General features: G+C 36.5%; 1 protein-coding gene across 1 annotated transcript; it reads left to right on the plus strand.

The window, feature by feature from the left end:
• The first annotated feature begins 1,153 nt into the window (after positions 1 to 1,153).
• On the plus strand, positions 1,154 to 24,197 carry slc25a37 (solute carrier family 25 member 37). The gene is made up of 4 exons (XM_051902947.1): positions 1,154 to 1,566; positions 13,916 to 14,144; positions 16,820 to 16,876; positions 19,746 to 24,197. The coding sequence occupies exons 1-4, from the start codon at positions 1,375 to 1,377 to the stop codon at positions 20,291 to 20,293; spliced, it is 1,026 nt and encodes a 341-aa protein (XP_051758907.1). The 5' UTR covers positions 1,154 to 1,374; the 3' UTR covers positions 20,294 to 24,197.
• Positions 24,198 to 24,319: the final 122 nt, after the last annotated feature.

A 24,319-nucleotide genomic window follows, 5' to 3' on the forward strand; every position in this document is an offset into this window, starting at 1 on the left:
GATTTTAATACACATTTAATCTATAATACATTTTCTTTTAATTGTGAATAACACGCAATTAAGTGTCTGAAAAAAACATTTAATTTAGTTTGCACTTAAAGTATGTTATTTAAGTGCTCTTTTTAAAAGTATGCTAAAGTGTATTTTTCACAAGTGTGATTCTTTCATCCCTGAACTCATTCTTAACTGCTAAGGAGCACCAATGGGACTGCCATTTTAAAATGTTTAGTGTGTTTGTGTGTGTGTGTGTGTGTGTGTGTGTGTAAGGTGGAGTTAGGAGGACATCTGGTGAAACCCAGATTCCCTGTATCATATAGTCACAGAGTGAGCAGATAAAGTGATAAAGTGAACACTGGTGAATTGGTCTGTAGATCCATTCTGAGAAAAGACGCACCTAAACTATCACACGCTCACAGATGGATCCATCTGGCCAATAATATCTACAGATATCATATGCGAAATGACAATCACAAGAGCTGCAATTAATATCAATGAAATGCTGAATAATTACAGTCTTTCATTTCAGCTTTGTTTAGGAAAGAAAAGATCTGACTCTTGAGCGAATCATTCTGTTGAATTGGTTCTTTTGAATGGTTCTCTCAAGATTCCCTAAATGCCTCAAAACAAACACAGGAAATCTGAAACACATTCATTAAATACAACAACAAAAATCTTGTTAAAACCAGGAATATTTCATTAACATTTATTTCATAATAACAAATGCTGTGTGAGTGAGTACTAATGAGTGAACTTATGAACACTTATGAGTTTTGACTCAAATAAAACAATGAATCATGTTCAACCCATTCACTGAAACGAGCAGTCCGAACAAACTGTTTTTCTAAATTCATTTCGGACTTGCCAAAAGTATTAAAGGGACAGTTAACCCAAAAATGAAAATTCTGTAACCATTTACAGTCAATGGGGCTCATCAACTGTTTGGTATATTCTTGAAAATGTCTTCTTTTGTGATCAACACAACAAAGAAACTCATGCACATTTTCTTGAAAGTGAGAAAATGAATTTTCATTTTGGGTGAACTATCCCTTTAATTCATAAACCTAATCTATGCAGACCTGTTACAAAACAGGATGTGTACTAGTAGAAAACCCTCCTGAAAAGAAGAATCACCAAAAAAAAAACTTTAGCAGATCTTTTTACTGTTCATTGGTAACATCAGCTTTGAGCCCCACCTTCTCTTCACACTTTACCGCTCTCATCGTGTGGCGCGGGACCGCTGCGTCACGGTGACATCACGGCGTCGCTGAGATGACGATGTCAGCGGTGTTGTAGTAATGTGCGCGCTTGAGTTGCCGTTTCACATCTCTGCGTATCAGCCTTGGGTTTAAACCTTTCCAGCGCCGCCCTTCACGCATGGAGTTGCGCACCCAGACGGTCCTGGCGAGTCTGGAGATGTCGGAGGTGAAAAGCGACGGCGGATCATCGGAGGGCGACGAGGATTACGAGAGTTTGCCCGCTCATGCGTCCCTGGGCACGCACATGACAGCGGGCGCCGTGGCCGGAGTGCTGGAGCACACAGTCATGTACCCCGTGGATTCAGTCAAGGTAACTCAACACAGCAGAACATGAAAACATTCACTAACATGGGGCAAATGTGCTGTCCAGCTTACGCAACGTAGCCTTCAAGCTTACTTTTCAAACAAAAGTTAGTCTATATCAGCATTGCAAATCACTTGATGACTCAAACTTTCTCAAATTGGTCAAAAACAACAAACCAAGTTAGACCAGCACAGTCGGCCATGCTTTTTGCTGTTAAAACGCGCGAGAATTACCACTTTACAACATTACATCGCTCCTCCAGACAGCAGTTTAAAGCATGCTCCAGTCGAGGCGTCACTGACAGCTGCTTAAATGACCTTCACTGCTAAACAAGCCAAATATTTCTCTCTAGACTCTGTCATTTCAAGTACAAGTACCATGTGCTACAATAGTGTCTTAACTCTCACTGTAATTGCTGCAAGTCAGTAACAAACTCATGCTTTGTATATACAACAATGCATTAATTCATGCACAAGTCATCTTGGATGTGCATTTATCAACCTAGTAGAGACATTCATTGTGAAAAATAAGTGTGCTTAATGGAATTGACTGCACTTGTAGTTCACTTCAAATCTTAAAAAAGTAAGTTTAAAAAAAAAAAAAAAAAAACTATATAAGTTTACTGAAATAAATGGCCACTTAAAGAGAGTAGGCTACTAGTGATGCGCTGATACGATAACTGATAATTCTTCATATTTGAAAGCCGATAACCGATATATTGGCCGATAAATCTAAATCAAATTTTTTATATAATTTTTGAGAGCCTGATTACAAAAACAAAAGTCTCACCATTAAAAGCCATGTCCCAAGCACACAATTATAATGTTGTCATTATAATTTTATGTAGCTTATATGACAGACTTGCGCTGTACATGTTGCACTTAACTGTATTTTCCTTTTTGAAGTGATTTCAATCATATTTCAAGCATTTCCAAACTATAATGGTGAACAGTGCGCATCTGAAGTGTCTAAGCTGAAGAAAATAATCCATTATTTATCGAATTATTTATGAGCATATATCGGCTGATACCGATATGGTGGCCGATATATCGTTCATCCCTAGAGAGTACACATTAATCACTATGTTTAAGTAAATTTTTATAAAGGGCACTTTGTAATAATGTCAAATTAAAAGTTTTGATAATCTTTTGTTGTTCTTTAATGAAGTAATTGATTGTAATTTTAACTGTAGTGTGTTATTCGATATTACAATTAAAAGTTAATATATTTTAAATGTACTAAATTGCAAATTTGTAATTTTTCTTTTCAAATATATTTAATAGAAATGACACTAAAGTGTATTTTAGTTTATTATAAATGCTTGTCAGTACATTCAGCAGCACAATTTAACTATATATTAACAATAGAAGAAATTATTAATTGTCAAAAACACTCTTAAGTTCAACTAATTGCATTTGATATAAATTTAAACTACAGTACTTTATAATTTAATAGCATGTGTCTGAAAACATTACATTCAGTTCAGACTTAAGTATTTTATTTCCGTATAAGTCCTAAAAGTATGCTAAAGTATACTTCACAAAAGCTTACGTCCTTATTACAGAGACAGTTTACGCTTGAGTAATCTGGGTGTAAGTGTGTCAAGAGCATAATGGTGGTAGTTTATGGATCACCCCTTGCTGGGGTGTGAACTTACAACCTTCTAGTTATCAGACTAGATCTTTGACCACTAGGCCACAGTGTCCTTGAAAAGAGGAAATTGATGAGTTTTAAATTAAAGTGATAGTTCACCAGAAAATAACAACGTTGTCATTATTTCCTCAGCCTTAAGTTGTTTCAAACCTTTATGAGTTTATTTTTTCTGCTGAACACAAAGGAAGATATTTTGAAGAATGTTGGTAATCAAACAGATGCTGGTCCCCAATGATTTCCATAGTATGAAAAAACTTATGGTTTGGTTACAAACTTTCTTCAAAATATCTTCCTTTGTGTTCAGCAGAACAAAGAAACTCATACAGGTTTTGAACAACTTGAGGGTGAGGTAATGATGACAGAATTTTCATTTATCCATGTCAAGTCAGCATGACGTTGCCTTTTCATATTCATTTTTTCAGGAACAAAAGGTAATTTCTGTTTCTGCCTTATTGTACATATGTTATCGGAGGTGAAAGTGTCATCTCATGATGTTGAGTTGAAATGCCAGGGTGTTTTTGTGTGCGAGTGCAGCACTAATCTTCGGACTAGCCTCGCTCCGGCTTTAAAACAACAGTTCATTCAAACGCAAGCCTGCCAGCTAGTTCACTGAACAAAACAGTCCTTTGCTTCCAGTTCCTTATTGTAGGTATTCTAGCTCTCTCTTCACAAACGGGTACTCTTGTTATGGTGACACAAAAGTGTCCTAACTTTGTCTTTTTGGGAAACTTGCAAGTGAAAGTGATCTGTCACTGTGCCAGATTGCTCTCTGCATCTATTCTGTTGGACTTGCGTAGGCTATTGTCATTGTTTCCTTAGTGGCTGCCAGATTTCACTCACTCGCCGCTACGCATTTGAGAGCCGCATACTACGTGTCTGGAGAGCACATAGTCACAGAGACGCTTCTGATGCCTAACGAACCAGAGGCCCGGGACTTTACCTGGAAGGAACTGGGCTGTAATTGGTTTGTGTGTTCATGGGTGTGTGTTAGCCAACGGCAGACACTGAGAAAGAAACTTGGTCAGAGATCACAGAGGGATATGCCGTTAGTAGTACAAAGGGTGAATCTTTCTCATGATGATGTATAAAACAAACCCTGGACTAGAGTTGTACAAATGAGTGAACTTTCTAACCTCTTCGCACAATCTCTCGTCTATGTAGGCCTTCATTGTCGCTGTAGCTTGCATCTGTTCCGGTCTGTTCAGTTTATGCAGCTTTTCTTTGACTACCTTGTGAATTGACACCGCATGTTTGCCACCTTGTGGATAAACTAATTACTGCAAAAAAATTAAATGCACATGTACGACCTGCTCATACAAGTACGTGCGGTTACAAAAACCCGGCGGTGCGTGTACAGTACGCGTCAAAATGTAATTGTCTCTGCATCTGAAATAACCCCTCTCTTCGTTTGATGTAACCATCCTAAACCATGTATGCAAAGAAAAATGTGCTGTTTTTAAGAATAGTAAAAATTGACCAATACGTTTTCAAATAAATGTAAATCCAAACTATTTAACTATTATAACTACCAAAGTATTTAAATATGCATTCCATAAATGCAATAATGCACCTCTTCTATGGTAGCATGATTTTAATTTCTAAATTAAAATCAATTTTGATATTCATATATGGTTAATTAAGTTTGTAAAATGTCATGTGGTGCAACCCCGCTAAAACCTATGATATTTATAAATTAAAAATTCATGACTTAGGAAGCAATATTTAAAACACTATAAATAATGATTATGATGTGTACATTCACATGTATTCAAGGTAGGGCTGTGCGATTTGGAAAAAATAATACTATCATGATTTTATTTTATTCGATTTTAATCATGAGTTTGAAACTATTTCCTTAAACGCTTTAGCTGCGCGATTAATCGTTAAATCATCGCAATGTCAATTCACAACGATTATTATAATTGACAACGATTCACCTGTGTCACCAATCACAGCAAGTATTCAAATCTGCATTGGTGCTGCTGCTGACCCAGAAAAAAGGTGTTGCCAGGTCTGGGGTTTTCCTGTGGAATTGGGCTACACTGACGGCGTGGGTTGTTTTTGTAGTCCGTGGGTTGCAGCGATATTCATATTATCATAGAAGTATTTGAATAAAAGTTTATAGTTCGGATATAAACACTGATGTCGATTGAAATAGAGTAAATTACCTTTTGAAAGTAACTTGTCGCTTCAAATAAAGATTGTATTAAGTACATAGTAACACCAGTAGGTGGCAACAAGTGACTGTTAAAATGTATGTGTCATTGAATCATTCATTCAAGAGATTCTTTAAAAAACGCAGATTCATCCAGTAATGAAACAAGTGAAGTCTTTATGAGCAAGTCATTGAATCATTCATTCAAACTCAAATTCATTTTTTTTTTTTTTTTTTTTTAAAACAGTTCATTCAGATTAATTAAACATTTCAAAATAGACTGCTGCAGTTAACATTTTATTAGAACCTCTAGTAAATTTCATGTAAATGCGCTAGATAGACGTCTTTAACCTTTGGCAGCATCTCGCATTTGACACGGCATGCTCAAGATAAAAGAAGTTCAACTTTTAAAAAGGCATCCCTAGATGTGTTTTTAACCGCAAAAACACGTTTTCTGTGTGAATGGTCCCTACTCTGTTTTGCCACAATGATAGTTTTTACCCGGCTCTATGATACATCGTCCCTCCTGTATCCAAAATATTCCCAAGCCCTGGATGTTGATTATTTTTTTGGTGTCATTTTTCGTGGTCATTTAGTACTGTATTTAAATTTACAGTAGGCTAATATTTCCCCAGAATGCATTGAAAATCTACAGTAACATACTGTACATCACTTATACAATAGGAAACTATTGAGAATACAGCAATATTTAGAAATCGGTTTAGAAATCACGCATGTTCACATCATGATTTTATTATGATTTCGATTCATCAATGGCCCTAATTCGAGGTGCAAATATGTTAATGCCTTTAACTTGATGGTTATACCGCATGACATCTTTAGAGTAATTAAATTGAAACGTTCCTTTAAAATGGCACAAAAGTTTTTCAAAACCAAGTTGAATACAAAGAGTGCATTTCAAGGAAATTGGCATGTTTTAAAATAAATCTTTCCTTCCTTACTTTAGTCTTCCTTTACATTACCGTATACACTTTAATGTGTCATATCATGTTAATCATATCATAGACTGTTTGAGTCAGTCAAATCCAGCTTTACATTATCTACTGTTTAATGTTTAATTTTGCTCAAGAATACAGCACAAGTTAAATGTTGCAAAACACATTCAATGTCTTATTTTTTTGTAAAGATGAATTAAATTAAATTTGAGATCAGACTTATAAAAGTAGATAATATCATCCCTCTAACACTCTAACAGAAGATAAGGTGTAAAGCTTTTAATGATTCGTGCGACAGGCCTGTAAATCATTTGTCAAACATCCAGAAAGAGATTAGCTTAAAATACTTCCTCTAAGCTTTTGTCTGCTGAAAAAAAAAAAAGTGTCTTAAGGGACAAGGGAAACTGAGATTTGTGTTAGCGATGGAAATGTTGATTAGTGACTGCTTATTTTTATTAGCTTATTAGCTTTTATTTTATTAGCACAAAATCAAATGTAATGTTGAAACATCTACCCATACATGATGTTGCAATTCAGTTACCAGAGCACATGTGTTTATAGTAAATCAGGCTGTAGTGTTGTAATGATTCAGGCTGTTCAGTAAAACAGGAATTTCCAGTGTATAAGAAATTCTGAGGGACTTGCCAGCTGTAACAAGGTTTGTCACTTCCTTGAAGCACCTCTGAGGAGCATTTCAGGACACTTGGCTGACACAGTCTTGCTTTTCCATACATGACCTTTACTCACACACACACTCCCTGTGTCTATCTGGTCATTCATGCTCTTGAAAATGAGAATGGTGCTAGGGTTGTCACGATACCATAAAAATGTCTTGCAATACTATACCACTGTAACACAGTTCGTAGATACGGGAAGGAGGAGGCGGGAACCGGCGAACGTTCAAACAAACTTTAAAATATAAAATAAACAAAGAACAAAAGGAAAGTAATGCCACACAAACATTATAAAACACAACATAAAATCCAGGCCTGGTCCTCTCTCGTCCTTCACTGTCGTCGCTCCCCTTTTATGCTTCTGGAGCTCCTCTGTGAGAGAGTCGAGACCGGTGCAACGCGCAGCTGACACTCGTTAACACTCGCGCTTCCGGCCTTGCGGCGTTCCCTTCGCGGCTCTCGCCCACCCTGCTCGTCACAACCATGATACCAAGTAGTAGCGTTATACCATGCAGTACTGTGTTCACTTATAATACAGATCTACAAAATGAACCAAATTAACATTTTAAATAGTGTACTTGCCGCACATACTACCGTACTGATGATACTACCGTTTAAAAAATACAATGGCATCACCAGTATTTTGAAGCTTCAGTATCGTGATACTACCGTAGTACCGGTATACCGTGCAACCCTACATGGTGCTTCTTTTTCACAATTAAAATGAGGTGCCTCTCCATTAAGGCTTTTATTCAACATTACATTTTTCAATAATATTTACTAGGGCTGTACGATATATCATTTTAGCATCAATATCACGTTGTGCGCATCTGTGATAGTCACATCACAGGATATATGATGTCAAGATAGGGATCATAGTTGGTCTGTACGGACCAGGCACCACGGTTCAAAACGCATGTGATTCCATCATAGAGTGAACATTTTCATTCATTTGCACGTGTTTTAGGTCTTATCAGTTTAAACATTGAAGTGATTTTAAACCATTCAAGCATAAGAAGACGCGAAAGAGAACTCAATTCAGTACTCACACACTGTTTCCTGTGTGCGTACAGAGCCGTACAGACATTATGCTAATATCTCTTTAGCATATATTTGTGCTTGAACGGACACATACACGCAAAATTATGTCAAAATGCCTGTCTTGTTGAGTATCCTCGTAAACACAGTCACTTATGGCTTACGTAAACAATTGAGAAAGAAAATGCATATTGGATTCGTGCATTTGGTCTTAAAGTGACAGCAGCCTAATAAACCTGCTGCTGTCTGTGTCTTTAATGTTAAACAACAAAATACAAACATAAAGTCACTTTTGTCGCTTTAACAAAAATTAATTATATTTAATTTATACAGTGAAGACTATGCAGTGTTATTTTACATTTGACTATTCAATTTCTTCCCCTCAATACTGTTAGACTTATCTTAAAAAAAAAAAAAAATTATCTTTGTTTTATTGTATTTATCTATGCTTGTAATTAGTTTATTATTTTCCATGCAGATTCACTCCTCCTCTACAAAATCACCCTAATCATTCTAGAATGATTCATTATTTCCAAATAGGGTGATTCAAGTCCTCTGGTGGAATTGTTTTCATGTTGCAATATAATATTTACTTTGTTTTAGCAAATATATCACACCTTTTTCCTGTTTCAGTGTGTCATGTTCTGCCCAACATTTTTTTCCCCACAGAATATTTTGTTTTAGTCTAAATTAAAATGTCACGTTATGGAAGATTAATGTATTGTGAATACCATTTAATGTAGTCTTTAACACCCACTTAAATGTGTTCGTAATCTGTAGTTTTTCCACATTTAATTATTGAGTGAAACTCAAGAATAGCCTAAATCTCATGCCTCTGAAAGACCTTTCTGGATATTTTCCTTATGGATGTGTGTTTGTGTGTCACTGTGTGACAAAGTTCTTTAAGGGATCACAAGTTTCTGTATGCCAGAGTTTGCTAATATTGTGAATGAGATGCATGTACAGTAAGAGGCAGAGTGTGATTCAGAGAGATGCAGCAATACTAGAGGAGCCAGAATAGAGAAACAAGAGGAATAACAGTGTTTTTTCCTCTCCATACACTGACCCCCCCCAAAAAAAAACATTACAACAACGCAAATGAACCACTTCTTTGTCCGTCTTATGCACAACCCAAGCTTTATGCTCTTTGTGCATTGTATTAAGTGAAGATTGAATTCGTTAATGTTTATATTGATGTTTGAGTTTAACTGCCGGACAGATGTTTAATAGAAGTGGCATTGGTGCCACAAACTTATACAGATCCTAATATTTATTTTATTACTATTATTTTTATAATTGTATTGCATTATTACATGTAATTAGCTATTATATTGCATAATTTATACCATATGTGATCCCAAATTTAATATTTTGATTTAGAGTTCACTATCAGAATTTATAGGCATATGTTGGAATGTTTTAAGGCAAATTAAAACAGCATTTATTTAAATTTTGTATTTTTTATTTTCAATCTAATATCACTAGAACCAAAGGAATTTTACATATCTCGGCCCATAATTCGGACTTTAAAGCTCTTCTTGATTCTACTTTGTACTTTTGAAAATTGTCCATAGTTATTGCTTATTAACCATAGTTTTTGAAAAGTAGCATTGTAAACGTATAGAAACATGATAAAAATGATTTGTATCCCCTTGCTCCACATGAATATTATATATCATTATATATTATATATCAACACTGCTGTTCAGAAGTTTAAGGTCGGTAAATATATTTTTTTAAATCGTCCCTTATACTCACCAAGGCTGCATTTATTTGATCAAAAATACAGTAAACAATATGGTTATGTGTGTATGTATGTCTATTTAGCCCACAAGCTTATTATCTATTTTTTAAAATGGTATATGGCCGATTTGCATATTAAATTATTTATATTTTCTGTATTTGAAAGTAGAATGACTACAAATAAAACATGATTAATCATTATAATCTCTTGACAGCTATTATATATGAATATGTAGGCTATAAACTATAGTTTTAGTTTCAGTGGCAGGTGAAAGTTTAGCTGATTCACCTAAATGTTCAGGCTGATTGTGGTAACTCCAGTAATCAGTGTAGAATGGGTGGGCCGGGGCAGAGGTCGTAATCTCACGCATCCAGAAGGGTGTGAATGTGCAAGAGTGTCTCTTGCATTTGGGACGGGTTGATTAACCGGCAGTTATGTACACACACGCACACATACGTGTACGGTACATACTCACATTCCTCTCAGGACTGTCACCTCTCTGTTACGACAGACGTTTGATAGTGACCAGTTCAGTTTAAGCATTCATATAATGTCACCTTATCTACTGCATAAAGCCAGTAGAAAGAAACTTTGAATGATACAAGAAAAACATTTCTGTATCCAGTGCCATGTTATAAGACCCCTTTTCAAGGAGGGCACTGAATGTTACAGAGCTGCCCTCTTTATTCTCTTTCTCTGGCTCATGGTGTCTTCACTGGTATTTGAAATCTGTTAATTATTCTTAACTATATTTACTTATACCAAGGGCAAACTTTGATTCATTTGAACTGAGCATATGAATTTTAAACCCTTACGTTATTTTTCCATCCATGCAATAAACGCGTGCCTGAATGAGAGGGTTTTCTTGTGTATTCACTTCAGCTTCTCTGGTAAAGTCGGTGGTATGACTCATTTCAGCTGTGAACAAAATTACAATTTAAAAATCAGCATATGAGCATAGCTAATTTACATTCACTTAAAATATTGAAACGCTACAGCGATACCAATACTGACTGTGTCCAAAAACTGGAAAATGCTGCCTTTGGAGGAAGCATTCCAAAGTAGGAAGGCATCAAGGCACGTCCGAGTCCAATGTTAGCTTCACTTCCTGTCTCCTGAGATGCCTTCATCTGATCAATTTTTGAATTGCACAAACTTGTGCTTTCCATTCTGTGACAGTCGAGCTAAAAAATAAAGTTACCATCTGAAAGTTTGTGTAAATGTACGTTTTGATGAACGTTTTACACTTCTGATGTAATTACAATTAACTAAATGTTTGCATAATTATCACCAAAGCTTTCTCTATTTCGCTGTAGATCATTAAACGTTACGCTGTCTCAGAAGTCTGTCTGAAATCAGGTTCTGTGGCATACCTTCATGTGCAAACGCTGCCTGCAGAGTCGTTGCTTGATAAGGCAGAGAGGCAACAAGTCGGCTGCCTAAGTTTTCGGATGCAGCTCCTGTTAAGCACCAGTGAGCACTTTAACTATTTGTTGCCTCGCCCCCGGCTGAACCAGAAGTTTCGATTTGGTTTTGATTGGTCAGAGTCAGGCCTGACTGTGTAGGCCAATCTGCAGTTAGCATCACGCTGGTTCCCTTGAGGAAAAACCCAATAGGATTTTCCCATAGTTTTTGGATTACCCAAAAAATAAGTTCTGTGATCAACAAAAAGTTTATGATACTTACATGTCATCAAGATAATTTTCACAGATGAACACAACTTTTATGAATTTTGAAGCCTAAATGCAGTCACCAGAAACAAAAAGCTAAAGGTAGGCTATAAGTGAACTACACTACAGTCGCACAGTTTCAACAACCTTCTGACAACTCTTTTAGTCTTTATCTAAAGACATTTTCCCTGAAAGTTTGAATTTGAATAATTTTTAAGAAGCATAACTTAAAAGTAGACTAAGCTTACCTGTTCGCTGTGATGACGTTTAATGTCGCCAACAGCCTCTATTGTCCGATTTAGCCACTTGTTAGCAACCGTCATTTTCAAGAGATGTAACAGCTTAAAAAAATCATGGGTAGGTTAATTCTGATGTATTATGTCGTAGAATAAAAGGTGAAAATATCTTGAGCTTGTTACCACAGACCTTATTTCAGCCATTTAGCCATTCAAAAAACCCATTGACTTTTGGATGATGGAACCAGAAGTGCTAAAATGCTAAATCGCTTCTGGGTTTTGGCCTACAAAAATGTGTCATAGTTTCACCACTCTGTTGTCTAAAGTGCTGGGGCATCGCTCCAGTAGTTTGGAAAGTGCCGGTCAAATGGCAGCTTTTTTAATAAAATGCAGCGCCCCATTCGTTGACAACCATGTAAACATCGACCGCACTAGATAGCTTGCTGCCGATTCTGGAATTTCAGGCAAAAACATGCTATTTTTGTGGTATATAAAACATACAATATGCTTCAAGTGGTTATTCATATATGTAAACATGCACTACTTTAACAACAAGACAAGGCAATGTAGCTGTTGTGGAAAAAAGCTAATGTCCCAAAAGCTAAATGCCCAACTGGGAAACTCGGGTATTAAAATTATCTCTGACTTTCCCAGTAGTACTAATACTTGAGAGGGCATTCATGTCTAATTTCCGAATCCTATTTTCGATAATTCCAATAGCACGAAGGCAGTGTGAGTCCCTATTTGAGTCTCTTTTTTTCAATGAAGGAAGTTTTTGTCTCAGAGGAAGTGTAACCCACTGAGGTTGGACTTTCAAACATATATTTTTGTGGCATTATGTGTCTTTCTTAACTCAATTTGAGGAAACTACACAGGCTTAGTGTTTTCTGTGGCACATTTAGCCGTTCTTCTGCTTTTCATTTGCTAAAGCCCTTCAGAATGCACTTAAAAATATTCATAAAACAGATTAGTAATTAAGATGCTTTTATTGTTGTTATAATCAAGCATGTGCTCAGATTTCTTTTACAGAACCGTTTGAAATGGATCAGAATTTTCCACACAGCTCATCTACCCTGATGTTTTCTGAGAGATCTCTGTTATCCAGCTAGCAGCTGAGGTTTGATGACAGGGGTTTAATATTGAATCGTTTAGGGCTAATTAAAACTTATCTGGGTGTTTGTCTAGTTTTCTTGTTGAAGAAGCACTAATTAAACCCTTTTGATTAGCTGTAATAATATCTTGTTCAAAGTAAGCCATAACCAGTCACATTGCTGTGTCTAGGGTTTAGATTTAAGTGGCAGAATTAGAAGGATAATGGGGAAAAAAGAATGGTTGAAAAAGACTGTTTTGGGTTATTTACAAGATTAAACTTGTTTTACATGAACTATATACTTAAATGACTCTCACTTCATCATCATGCATCACATGCGTGTTCCAATCTAGATCTCTTTTTTTTGTGAAATGGTTTAAAATATTTCAAAGGTTATATATTGCAGTTGTACAAATATGCTCAAGCCATATACTGTACGTGATTTGTGAAAGTGAATCGCTCAGTTAAGCGACCTCCTTTCAGTGTTTCACAAATGATGTTCTGAATCATTCATTAGCAAATTGTTCTGAATCCAAATGATTTTTGAAATGCTTACATCAAAAATGTGGGAGGCCTATACTCCCTCCAGTAGTATTGACTGCAAAAAAAACTGGGTGGTAAATTTTTACTTTGTTGCTCAGGCGGTCTTGTCATGTCTGAGCAGGCGTTTTTCGGCCAGAATAAGCTGCAGTGTGTGAATCAGGCTTCATTCTGATAATCAGAAGTCTGGCTCAGCTAAACCAAGCCCTGTGCCCCTCAGTCTGTGTGTGTTATGATGATTCGTGCCAATTCATTCACATTAAACAAAGCATGTTTTTATAACCGAGCTGAATGCTGGGTAAGCAGAAGGATGGACGGCTTCTATCTCTGCCTACATATTGTTGCTATTTCCTTCCCTTTTTTGTTAACAATTTAACTATCCTTTTTGTTTCTGTCACAAAATATCTAATTTAGGGGTCTCTATAAATTATCTGTTTTTTGTGGAATTTGTTAAAACATTATATCATCAGAATACAAGAAACAAGAACTGATCTTCATGATTTGGTCTTGTTCCTGTTTGTAAACATATTTCTTTGCATATCAGATATTATTATTTTTATGTTTGATATCCCTAAATGCTGCTCTCTTTCTGTCCTTAGACACGTATGCAGAGTTTACAGCCGGACCCAAAGGCTCAGTACCGTAGCGTGTACGGAGCGCTGAAGAGGATTGCGCGGACCGAGGGCGTCCTTCGGCCCTTGAGGGGCCTCAATATCACTGTGCTGGGGGCCGGCCCCGCCCACGCACTCTATTTCGCCTGCTACGAGCGAATCAAGCGCAGCCTTAGTGACATCATACAGAATGGTGGCAACAGCCACATTGCTAACGGTAGGAGAAGGGGTTAATTTCCTGAAATCTTAATGAATGTCCATTTAATGTCCATAGATTGCTGATTTTAGATCCTAAGAGCAAGGGATTGAGGGTTTACAATTTGAAATTTTTCCAGAACGGGGCCGATACAGATATTTTTTTGGTATTTCCCGATACCTGAATTTTCACTGCATTAGTAATTTTTAAATATGGTACGTAGAGCAGTAGTTCCCAAACTGGAGTACGTGACGTGACAGAGGGGGTACGCAAACAAAATTCTGAGTTTTTTCGTTCATTTAACAGCACTGTCTTAAAATAACATTAAAACCGAGCATGTATTTCATGGCACAATGCCGAAAATACATGACATCCAATCAAAATACCATATCTTTTGGGCATAGTCAGAGTCTGCTGCCTTAGCAGATTGCGCTACATTACTGCCGTTATCGACAGTGTATCTGTAGATTTAGCACTTACTAGCATGAAAAACAAATAGCCTGGCACAAACGGTGCATATAGAGATCAATTTAAGATTTAAACTCTTGATACAAACATACCTTTTGTGATCTCTTATTTTTATTGTTGATAAATATTATACGAGCAAGAATGCAAATCCGATCCACACGTTTGCAAATGTGACATTGATTTTGGGAAGGATGGTAAATGCCTCAGGGGGTACTCTACTCTAAAAGGTTTGGGAACCACTGAGGTAGAGAAACCAAAAGAATATGAATCATATTTGTTGATTTAATTTGTTGGTTTAACAAATACATATATTTCCATCAGTTATTTTCATGCTTAATTATGCGTGTGAATATGTATTGTACAAGCATGTTATTTTCACTGTTCGTTCTATTGGCGCGTCCTGTGAGTATTAAACTAAGTTCTCTTTCAAGTGTTATTGTGCTTAAACTGTCAAATACACACAATGTTATGTAAAAACACACAAAGTTCACATAAACACAGTCGGTTATGTCTGTGAATGTAAACAGCAGAGAAAGAATTCGCGTGTATATTAGATCTGTGTATTAAAGTGACAGATGCGTAATATACAGTGTCTACTGCTATGTATGCTGTTAATATGATTCAAACAACAAAAGAAAAACAGAAAATCACTCACTGCTCTTGACTGAATAACTTTAGTAGCTTTAATAAGAATACATTTCTTACGTGAATGCTGCTGTTAAATGCTCTGGCGAGGAGATAAACATGGCAGACTGTGTACAGCTTACTCAGGGCGGGGTCTGTTGGCAGTTGTGGGCGGGGCCTAAGCATTTATGACTTCACAAACGCTACAATCTGTAAACGGCTTGTTCTGAGACACTGCTTATGATTTATGGGGATTAAAATAAGAGGAGTGAGTGAATTTTTACCATTATAGGGTGGTTGTGTACACACTGCTGACACACATTTATGTTTAAACACCATGTAAAGTGAATTTTGCATAATAGGTCCCCTTTAATAGCACATCACATATTTAGAGCTGCTTCAGCAGGGCTCAATGCTTACTACTGGTCCAGCTGGGTCAGTGGTTCAGATGTTTAGATACCAGTGAAATATCACAATTCTCTATTACAATTTTGATACTACAACTAAAACTATAGCCTAATTAATGTAAATTTAAAACATTAAAGACAAGTAAGCAGTAAAATGAGAACAAATAATCCAATACAAATAGCACAAATACAATAGAACAAAGATACAAATGAAATAAACAGTGGTTTTCAGGTACAGAATGTGAATAAAGTAATCAAAAGTAAAATAACACTGGATAGTCTTCAATGTTTAAATATAATTGGATCTTTATTAAAGTTACAAACGTCATTCAGTCAAGAGCAGTGAGTGATTTCTTGGGCCTTTGTTGTTGATTAACATTAAAAAAAAAAAAGACAGCAGCAGGTTTATTAGGCTGCTGTCACTTTAAGACCAAATACACGGATCCAATATACTGTTACACATGCGTTTTATTTCTCAACTATTTATGTTCACTCAAGACATAACCAACTATGTTTACTAGGATACTCGCAAAGACGGGCGTTTTTTAACAATTTTGTGTGAATTTGTCAGTTTAAGTGCAAGAAGACGTGAAAGAGAATTCAATACAGTATTCAAGCGCTGTCTGAGACGCGGCTTTCTGGGTGCGCGCTTCGAATGTTTGCTCACAGTAAACTTCTTGTAGGGAACCACCCGTTGTAACGTCTCTCTCCTTTTACCGTCAGATAACGTTATTAATATATGCCTTGCTTGCATGTCTGTGGTGCTGTGCGCTCAGTCCACTCCGCGTTTTGTTTATCAGTTCACACACAGCAGCTATATAGGTGTAAATATTTAATTTGTTTAACATTCTATTAATTCTTTACTAGTTTATAGACATCCTCTGATATATCCATTCTGCTCTCTGTTTGCTCTGTTGTCGGTGTTTCTTTGTCACAAGCACTGTACTGTACACGCGGCGTGGTATTGGTTGTTGGTATCGGAGCGTTTTAATGAGCGAGTATGAGTACACGAGCGCAGTATCAGTGCATCCCTATTGAAAGGTTCAGGGTTGTTTTTGGGAAATGGAAGGGAAAGTAGAGTGCCCTCTTGTCTGGAAAATAGGACATTGTAAATGTAGCTTATGAGTTTCTGTTCCTCTGTTTTTTCTCATGTTGATATGGTGATGTACATAATGTTTTTTCTTTCCTCCACTTCAGGTGTGGCAGGAAGTGTTGCCACTGTCCTCCATGATGCAGTCATGAACCCAGCAGAAGGTATTCTTCTTCCACTGTCAATACTATTAATAATAAATCTTATATATTTTTAAACTGTTATGAGTATACTGTAATTCAAGAAAACTTGTTGCAAACTATGCCCAAGAAATTCCACTTTCATCAATAATAATTTTAGATTTTATCCAAGGATTCCCAAACTTTTTTTTTTTCATCAGGCCAAACTGTTTCGACCTAAAGTATTTACCAGAAGAACTTGAGTTAATATTTCAATAATTTAATGACACATTTCATGTTCACGATCCTCTGATGTCCATTAATTTTTTTTTTTTTTTTTTTTTTTTTTTTTTCTCCACAAACCCCCTGCAGTTCAGTTCCCTAATGAACCCCAGTTTGGGAAACCCTGGTCTAGACATTAGAAACAAAAATATGCAATTAAAATACAATTTTTTGTTTATTATTATAATTATTGTTGTTGTTGTATAAGTAATTAATAATGCAGTTCATTTGCATTTTAATGAGCATGGAAAAAGTCAAACGTTTGTAGGAAGTTGAAAATTTAACTACAATAATTAAATTTAAACAGTCTGGCTAAAACGGCTGTGTGGTCTTTGTGAAGAAACTCTTTTAATGATGATGTGTGTTGCTGACTTTTCATAGATCACTGCAGTGATGATGTATTTTTGTAGGCCAATCTGGAATCTCTGTAGTCCCATTTAGACACTTGTTAGCTACCGCTTTTTTCGAGACAAGTAAAAGCTTAAAAAATCATGAGTGGGTATTACTGTATTGTACTGTATATGAGTGGGTATTATGTATTTTATGTCATAAAAAAAAACAAAAAACATGAAAAACAGGAAGTGTCGGGTTTTGGCCACAAATTATGTAATCCCTACAGCACTCTACGGTTGACTAATGTGAGTTTTTAATGGCTGATTTCAGTATAATACTAGTAGATATGATACAAACATAATTCCAAATTTCACAAAATATTTAAAAACACAAAATGTGCATCCTTTGACAAGGCTGTCAGTAGAGGCCACTTCTGTGAACCAGCCAACCAGAACGGTTCATATAATATAACAATAGCCAAGCACTAGTGTCTGTGGAGTTACCACCCATCACAGTGACAACACAGACCTGTCTGCAGGTTTACCTGGGCTTGACCTTTACTTTTTTCCCCAAGGAGCACCTGTGAATTGAATTGAAAAATTTAGGAGCGCATAAAGAACTTTAGAGGTGCAATGAAAGGGTATTCATTTTTTTTTTTCTTAATAAAGAGATACAAGGAGACATTTACAAGCAAAATGATTTAATTTATTTGAATACAAAATGTAAACTTTTTTTTTTTTTTTTTTCTGCTACAAACTATTATTTAAAAATGATGGAATATGTATATTATATAATATATTATGTATATTCTAAACATTGAATCAAATGACTGGTAAAGATTATTTTGTAACCAATAATCAGACAAAAATATGCATAATGCAGGACTTTTAATTATAAACAAGCCCAAAATACATAGGGACTCTTATTTTGAAATTTAATTTGATATGAATGAAAATGAGGCTGTGAGGGATAGAAGTACAGTGTGTTCAATGCATTTTACTGCTGTTTAACAATCCAGTTGTTTAGCTGATTAAACGTCTTCCTGAAAATAAAAACATTCAGTTGACAAAAACACAATTTTATAAATTTTTATATTTGTAAAATCCATAATTTACTCACCCTCAAGCCATCCTTATTTTAGCCGAACACAATCAGAGTTTAAATAATAAATAATATCCTTGCCCCTCCCAGTTTTGTAATGGGATTGAATGGTGCCCAAGTTTTTGAAGCTCCAAAAAGCGCATCCATCATAAAAGTCCATACATCATAAAATCCATACGACTCCTGTGGGTTAAAGAGATAGTTCACCCAAAAATGAAAATTACCCCATAATTTACTCACCCTCAAGTCATCCTAGGTGTATATGACTATCTTCTTTCAGCCAAACACAATCAGAGTTGTATTAAAAATATCCTGGCTCATCCTAGCTTTATAATGGGAGTGAATGGAGTTTTTGAAGTCCAAAAAAGTGCATCCATCGATCCTAAAATGTATTCCACACGGCTCCGGGGGGGTTAATAAAGGCCTTCTGAAACAAATCAATGCACGAGCTTCCGGCGCAATAGCCATATGCATTCGACGCATTTCCAAAAAGAGTTAACTTACGCGACGTAGTACGCAATCATGGCATTGTGTACTACGTTGCGGAAGTTAACTCTTTTTGGACGTATGTCAAATGCGTATGGCTGTCACGCCAGAAGCTCGTTATTTTACTTAATAAAGTTTTAAATAAGGATTACCCTTTAATAAATGCCTTTTGAAGTGAAGCGATGTGTTCTTGTAAGAAAAATATCTATATTTAAAACTTTACAAACTATAATCACTGGCTTCCGGCAACCGCCGTACGCATGTTCAAGAGAGTGTCGAGTTCCGCTGGACGGGTGACCTCTGACCCAATGTATGACGTAGCGTAAGCTCACACGAGAATAGACGCCTCTCACGAAAACCACATAACTCTCCTATGAACGCGTGTATGGCCGTTGCCGGAAGCCAGTGATGATAGTTTGTAAAGTTTTAAATATGGATATTTTTCATACAAAAACCAATCGCTTCGCTTCAGAAGGCCTTTATTAACTCCCTGGAGCTGTATGGATTACTTTTATGATTGATGGATGTGCTTTTTGGAGCTTCAAAAACTTGGGCACTATTCAATGACATTACAAAGCTAGGAAGAGCCAGGATATTATTAATAAGCATACAGTCAGCATAGACTCACCCGTTTGCATTCTTCAGAGAGTTATTTAAACGATGAGTGTTTTAAGTTATAACGTTTATATACAGTCTTTTTCTTTTCTGTTAGTGGTGAAGCAGAGGATGCAGATGTATAACTCTCCATACCGCAGCCTGTACGACTGTGTACTGACGATCAGTCGCAAGGAAGGACTGGCTGCCTTTTACCGCAGCTACAGCACTCAGCTGACCATGAACATCCCCTTCCAGGCCGTTCACTTCATCACTTATGAATTCATGCAGGAACATTTTAACCCAGAGCGCCAGTACCGGCCTGAAACGCACATCCTGTCCGGAGCGGCGGCCGGAGCCGTGTCCGCTGCCGTCACCACTCCGTTAGACGTGTGTAAGACCTTGCTAAACACGCAGGAGAACGTGGCGCTCAGCTCTGCGCACGTTAGCGGACATCTCTCCGGCATGGTCAACGCGTTCAGGACGGTTTACCGGCTGGGTGGCGTGCCGGCGTTCTTTAAAGGCATCCGAGCTCGGGTCATTTATCAGATGCCGTCTACGGCCATCGCCTGGTCCGTCTATGAGTTCTTCAAGTACTTTTTGACCCAACACGAGCCGCACATCCAGGAACTGGGGAGGGACTCTCACAAGGCCAGTTCCACATGAGGTCCGTTCAGCCGATCCAAAGAGTGAGTATGAAGATCAGCGGATGTTGGAAGAGGCCTTTGGCTCGAGGGGGAATGTAGATACTCATTTCATATGCAGTAGACACTCCAGCAGCTTCTTTGTTTGTCGCTAACCTATTAATTTATTGGAAGGGTTTAATGTTGTTACAAGAATGTATGGACGCTGCACACTACAGAACGTTTCTTGTAAACATGACGGGAATGGAAAGGTAAAGATGTGTAGATGTTTTGTTTGTATTCTCACCCATGTAACATATTTATGATTGAGTGTGATGGCATATGGATGCGCATTTATATTTATATATGCACTCAAACTGTCTTCTCAATATGGAAGGTTGTTTCTGCCGCTGAATAAAAATAAAAAAAGATAATTGCTACTTTTTTATCTCAGTTCTCACTTCATAACTTGTAATTCTGACTGTGTAACACACAATTGCAACTTTATATCAAGCAATTCTAACTTTACATCTCGCAAATCTGACTTTATAACACGCAATTGCGACTTTATATCACGCAATTCTGACGTCAGAATTGTGAGATGTAAACTCGCAATTGCGAGAAAAAATCTGAATTGTGAGATAAAGTAGCAATTACCTTTTTTATATTTTATTTAGTGGTGGAAACAAGCTTTTAGATCTCAATGATAAAACAAACTCATGAGGCCTTTTTTTATTTTTATTTTTTTATTGGCTTTTCTGGACTTTCCCATTTTTCAGGGGTTCAGGAGAGTTTTTATTATGTTTTTATTTTAATTATTTTTAATAATTCAAGGCATTTGACTCAAAAAAAATTGCGGCTGTTAAGAATGGAAGTACATAGGTACTTTTCACAGCCCGAGTTTTCAGAGGTTTTGGCCACTACAATTTTTACGACATAATGAACAAACATTATTTTCATTCACATTCAGTTAAATGTCTCTCATTCTGAAAAAAGTCCGTTTTCGTGTATTTAGCTTATCCAAATGTGATTTTACACTTAACATTTTTAAGATAGACTATTTAAATTTGATTTCCAAAGAATAATTTGGATACTAATTGAATCAAATTGCCTGATTTCATCACACTAAAGCACTTCTGAAACATGGTGTATGGATTCCTCTGCTAATGTATTCTAAATCACTTTAGCAGTGGTATTTGAAAGTTGAAATGAATGAGTTTTTTGTGTGATAACATTTTCTTTCGTTGTTTTAGGGCATAACCGCCATCAATGTATTTATATATATTTGTATATAATTATGAGACGTGACTATGCAGTGGGTTCTGCGGCTTTGGAAGTTTTTCTGCTCGTAAGACCATGCACTAAAGCTGCAGAATCCCAAACCCAGAATTGAATTTTTAATGAATTACATAGGAGGTTTTACAGCTGACAATCTATTTCAGTCTGGGACCAGGTTTATTCTGTTTCTGAGCTGTTTGTGAATATTTTTTGTGTTCTGCCTCTGTATGAATCTCCAGATTCAGTCACCCATTCAGAAAAGAGCTTGCCTTGTTTGCCAGAAATCGACCTTACTCAGAGTAGATGGCATATTTCATTTGTTACGAATGGAAACAAGGTTGAAGTCAAGACATTGAAGGTGTAGTTTCTGCATATCGGGCCTCCTCCGTGAAATTCGAAATTAAAGCTATATTTAAAGGGATAGTTTATCCAAAAATGTACTCATTTACTCAACCTCATGTCAATCCAAACCCATAAGACTTTTGTTCATCTTCGAAACACAAATCAAGATATTTTTAACAATCTCTCATCCTTTTTGTCCATCCATTGAAAGTCCACACAAGCAACATTTTCAGGCTTTAAAAACTTCATTAAGACATCATCAAAGTAATACATATGAATCAAGAGGTTTAATCCAAGATAGGCTTTTATTCACATCTAAACACTGAACGCGCACACATAGAGCACGTCAAATATGGTCAACGGAAGCTCAAACTAATGAGGTTTGTTCCGTTTACCATTGATCAGAAGATTTGGATTAAAATGCTTGATTCATATGGATGACTTTAAAGATGTCTTTATGAAATTTTGGTTGTGGACTTTAAACGGATGGACAAAAAATGAAACTCTTGGGGGTTTAGAATGACATGTGGGTGAGGTAAATGACAGAATTTTCATTTTTTGGGTAAACCATTTAAATTGACTTTCAGTCTGAAATTGACCATTTTCGTAAGGCTTTACTCAAAAAAAAAAAAATTTCTTGAGTTTCTTGAATGAAGCCCAATATGTCGGTTTTATAGTTTTCGTTCCCAGCAAATGACATGCTCTTAAGGTCTGTGAGGGATTTGCACTGGAATCACGCACAATAGTCAAGCGAGTGGAGGAATAGATTTGTATTGTATTTGTAAGAGTTGATCGTTTTGACAACTCTGATTTGAATTTGAATATATTTTATTTGACTTTTAGCTCTTGATTGAGATGATGCATGTATGCAGGACGTCCTGTTATTGGAGCCACAGATGAAACGCACACCAAAAGCATCCTGCAGCCTTAGATGTCACAGCGCCAGTGTTTTATTGGCCTCTTCATGTTAGCATTCATCAGCTAGCGTTCATAAAAGGATTCGCCGCATCTCTGTAACCTGTGCAGATTCCCATCAGCGGACGGGACGGTGTGTGAGAGGGTTTCTGGTTTTACTATGAGCTGACTGGTTCAGCTAGCTGTGTTCTGTGTGGTCTGTGCCTTTCCTGTGTCCCCTCTCTCTCACTTCCTGTTCCCTTGGACTTTTGTCCCCGGCCTTCTGTTTGTTTCAGCTCTGAAGGGTTGGACATTCCATAATGTCGGTCCAATGAGATTTTTGTTTGTTTGCCTTTGATTAAATGCTTATTGGTTTAGTGCTTCAGTTGCTTGTTTGTTTCCAGACCACTTTTTCAACTAGCATCTAGAAACCAAAGAAATTGACTCACTACATTACCATTACAGTATAGCTTTATATATATATATATAACTAACTAACTTAGACATTTCATTAGTCACCCTTTTAATATGTCGCATTGGGGAACAATGATGTTAGCATTTGAGGTGTTGAGATTTATATAGAGATATGTTTAAGTTTTTTTTTTTTTTAGGATGCGTAGTTGGTTCGTTACGACAGATGATGGATGTGGTGATATTAGTCATAATGGGCCACACAAAGCAGATCGCCTGTTTGGCCTTTTGTTTGATTGACCAAGGACGAATTTCCGTTAACCTTTGGCTCCATGTTGTACGGTGGAAACCCCATGGGTTTGTTTCCTCTGGGACCAGCATTTTTGAATGCTTCGTATCTGTAATTGCTCTGCAAAACTAGCTGTTTTAAAATACACATTGTATTTGACTCAGTTTTGAATCGTATTTCATTTTTCTCATGTTAAAGGTTTTGCATTTGGGTCGAATATTAACAACATTCCGTTCGGTCTGTGTATGTTGATCTTGCCTGTCTTACTGATGATCATCACTACATACCATGCTTTGAGAAAACAGATGTATTGATGTCTTTTCCTGATGTCTGCCACATTAAAGAAGTGCTGCAGTATTGCCGCTCTCAATATGCAACATGAACACATTCATGTCTTGGCCGCTTTATGCGCACATTGTAGAAGAAGTGGGAGGATTTTAATAAAGATAGTGCCATCTAGTGTACGCAAGTTTTTTTTTTTTTGTTTTTTTTTTTGTTTGTTTTTTACTGCAATGAAAATGACAAATGTAGACTCAAAAACTGATTGGTGGAAATGCTGCTACAGTTTGGAACACTGGAGCTGAAATAAAATGCACAATGATTAAATGATGTGTCTTTATTCAGTAAAATGAAGTTTGTACCATTGTATGAATGTATTATGTTGATTGTAAAGCTCATTTTATGACCTGTTAATAAACAACAAATAAATTCAGAAATACAAAAATATTAATAACATATTGTATATTTAAATTATCTAGTTTTTTCTATTTTAATGAATTTCTTTGGCTGACGTTTTAAAAATTCAATATCATAACCCTTGGCCCCTTATGACATGATTTTATAGTAGGTGATTCT

Source organism: Ctenopharyngodon idella, chromosome 8 (assembly GCF_019924925.1).
Source record: "Ctenopharyngodon idella isolate HZGC_01 chromosome 8, HZGC01, whole genome shotgun sequence".
In the NCBI taxonomy this organism is placed as follows: Eukaryota; Metazoa; Chordata; class Actinopteri; order Cypriniformes; family Xenocyprididae; genus Ctenopharyngodon; species Ctenopharyngodon idella.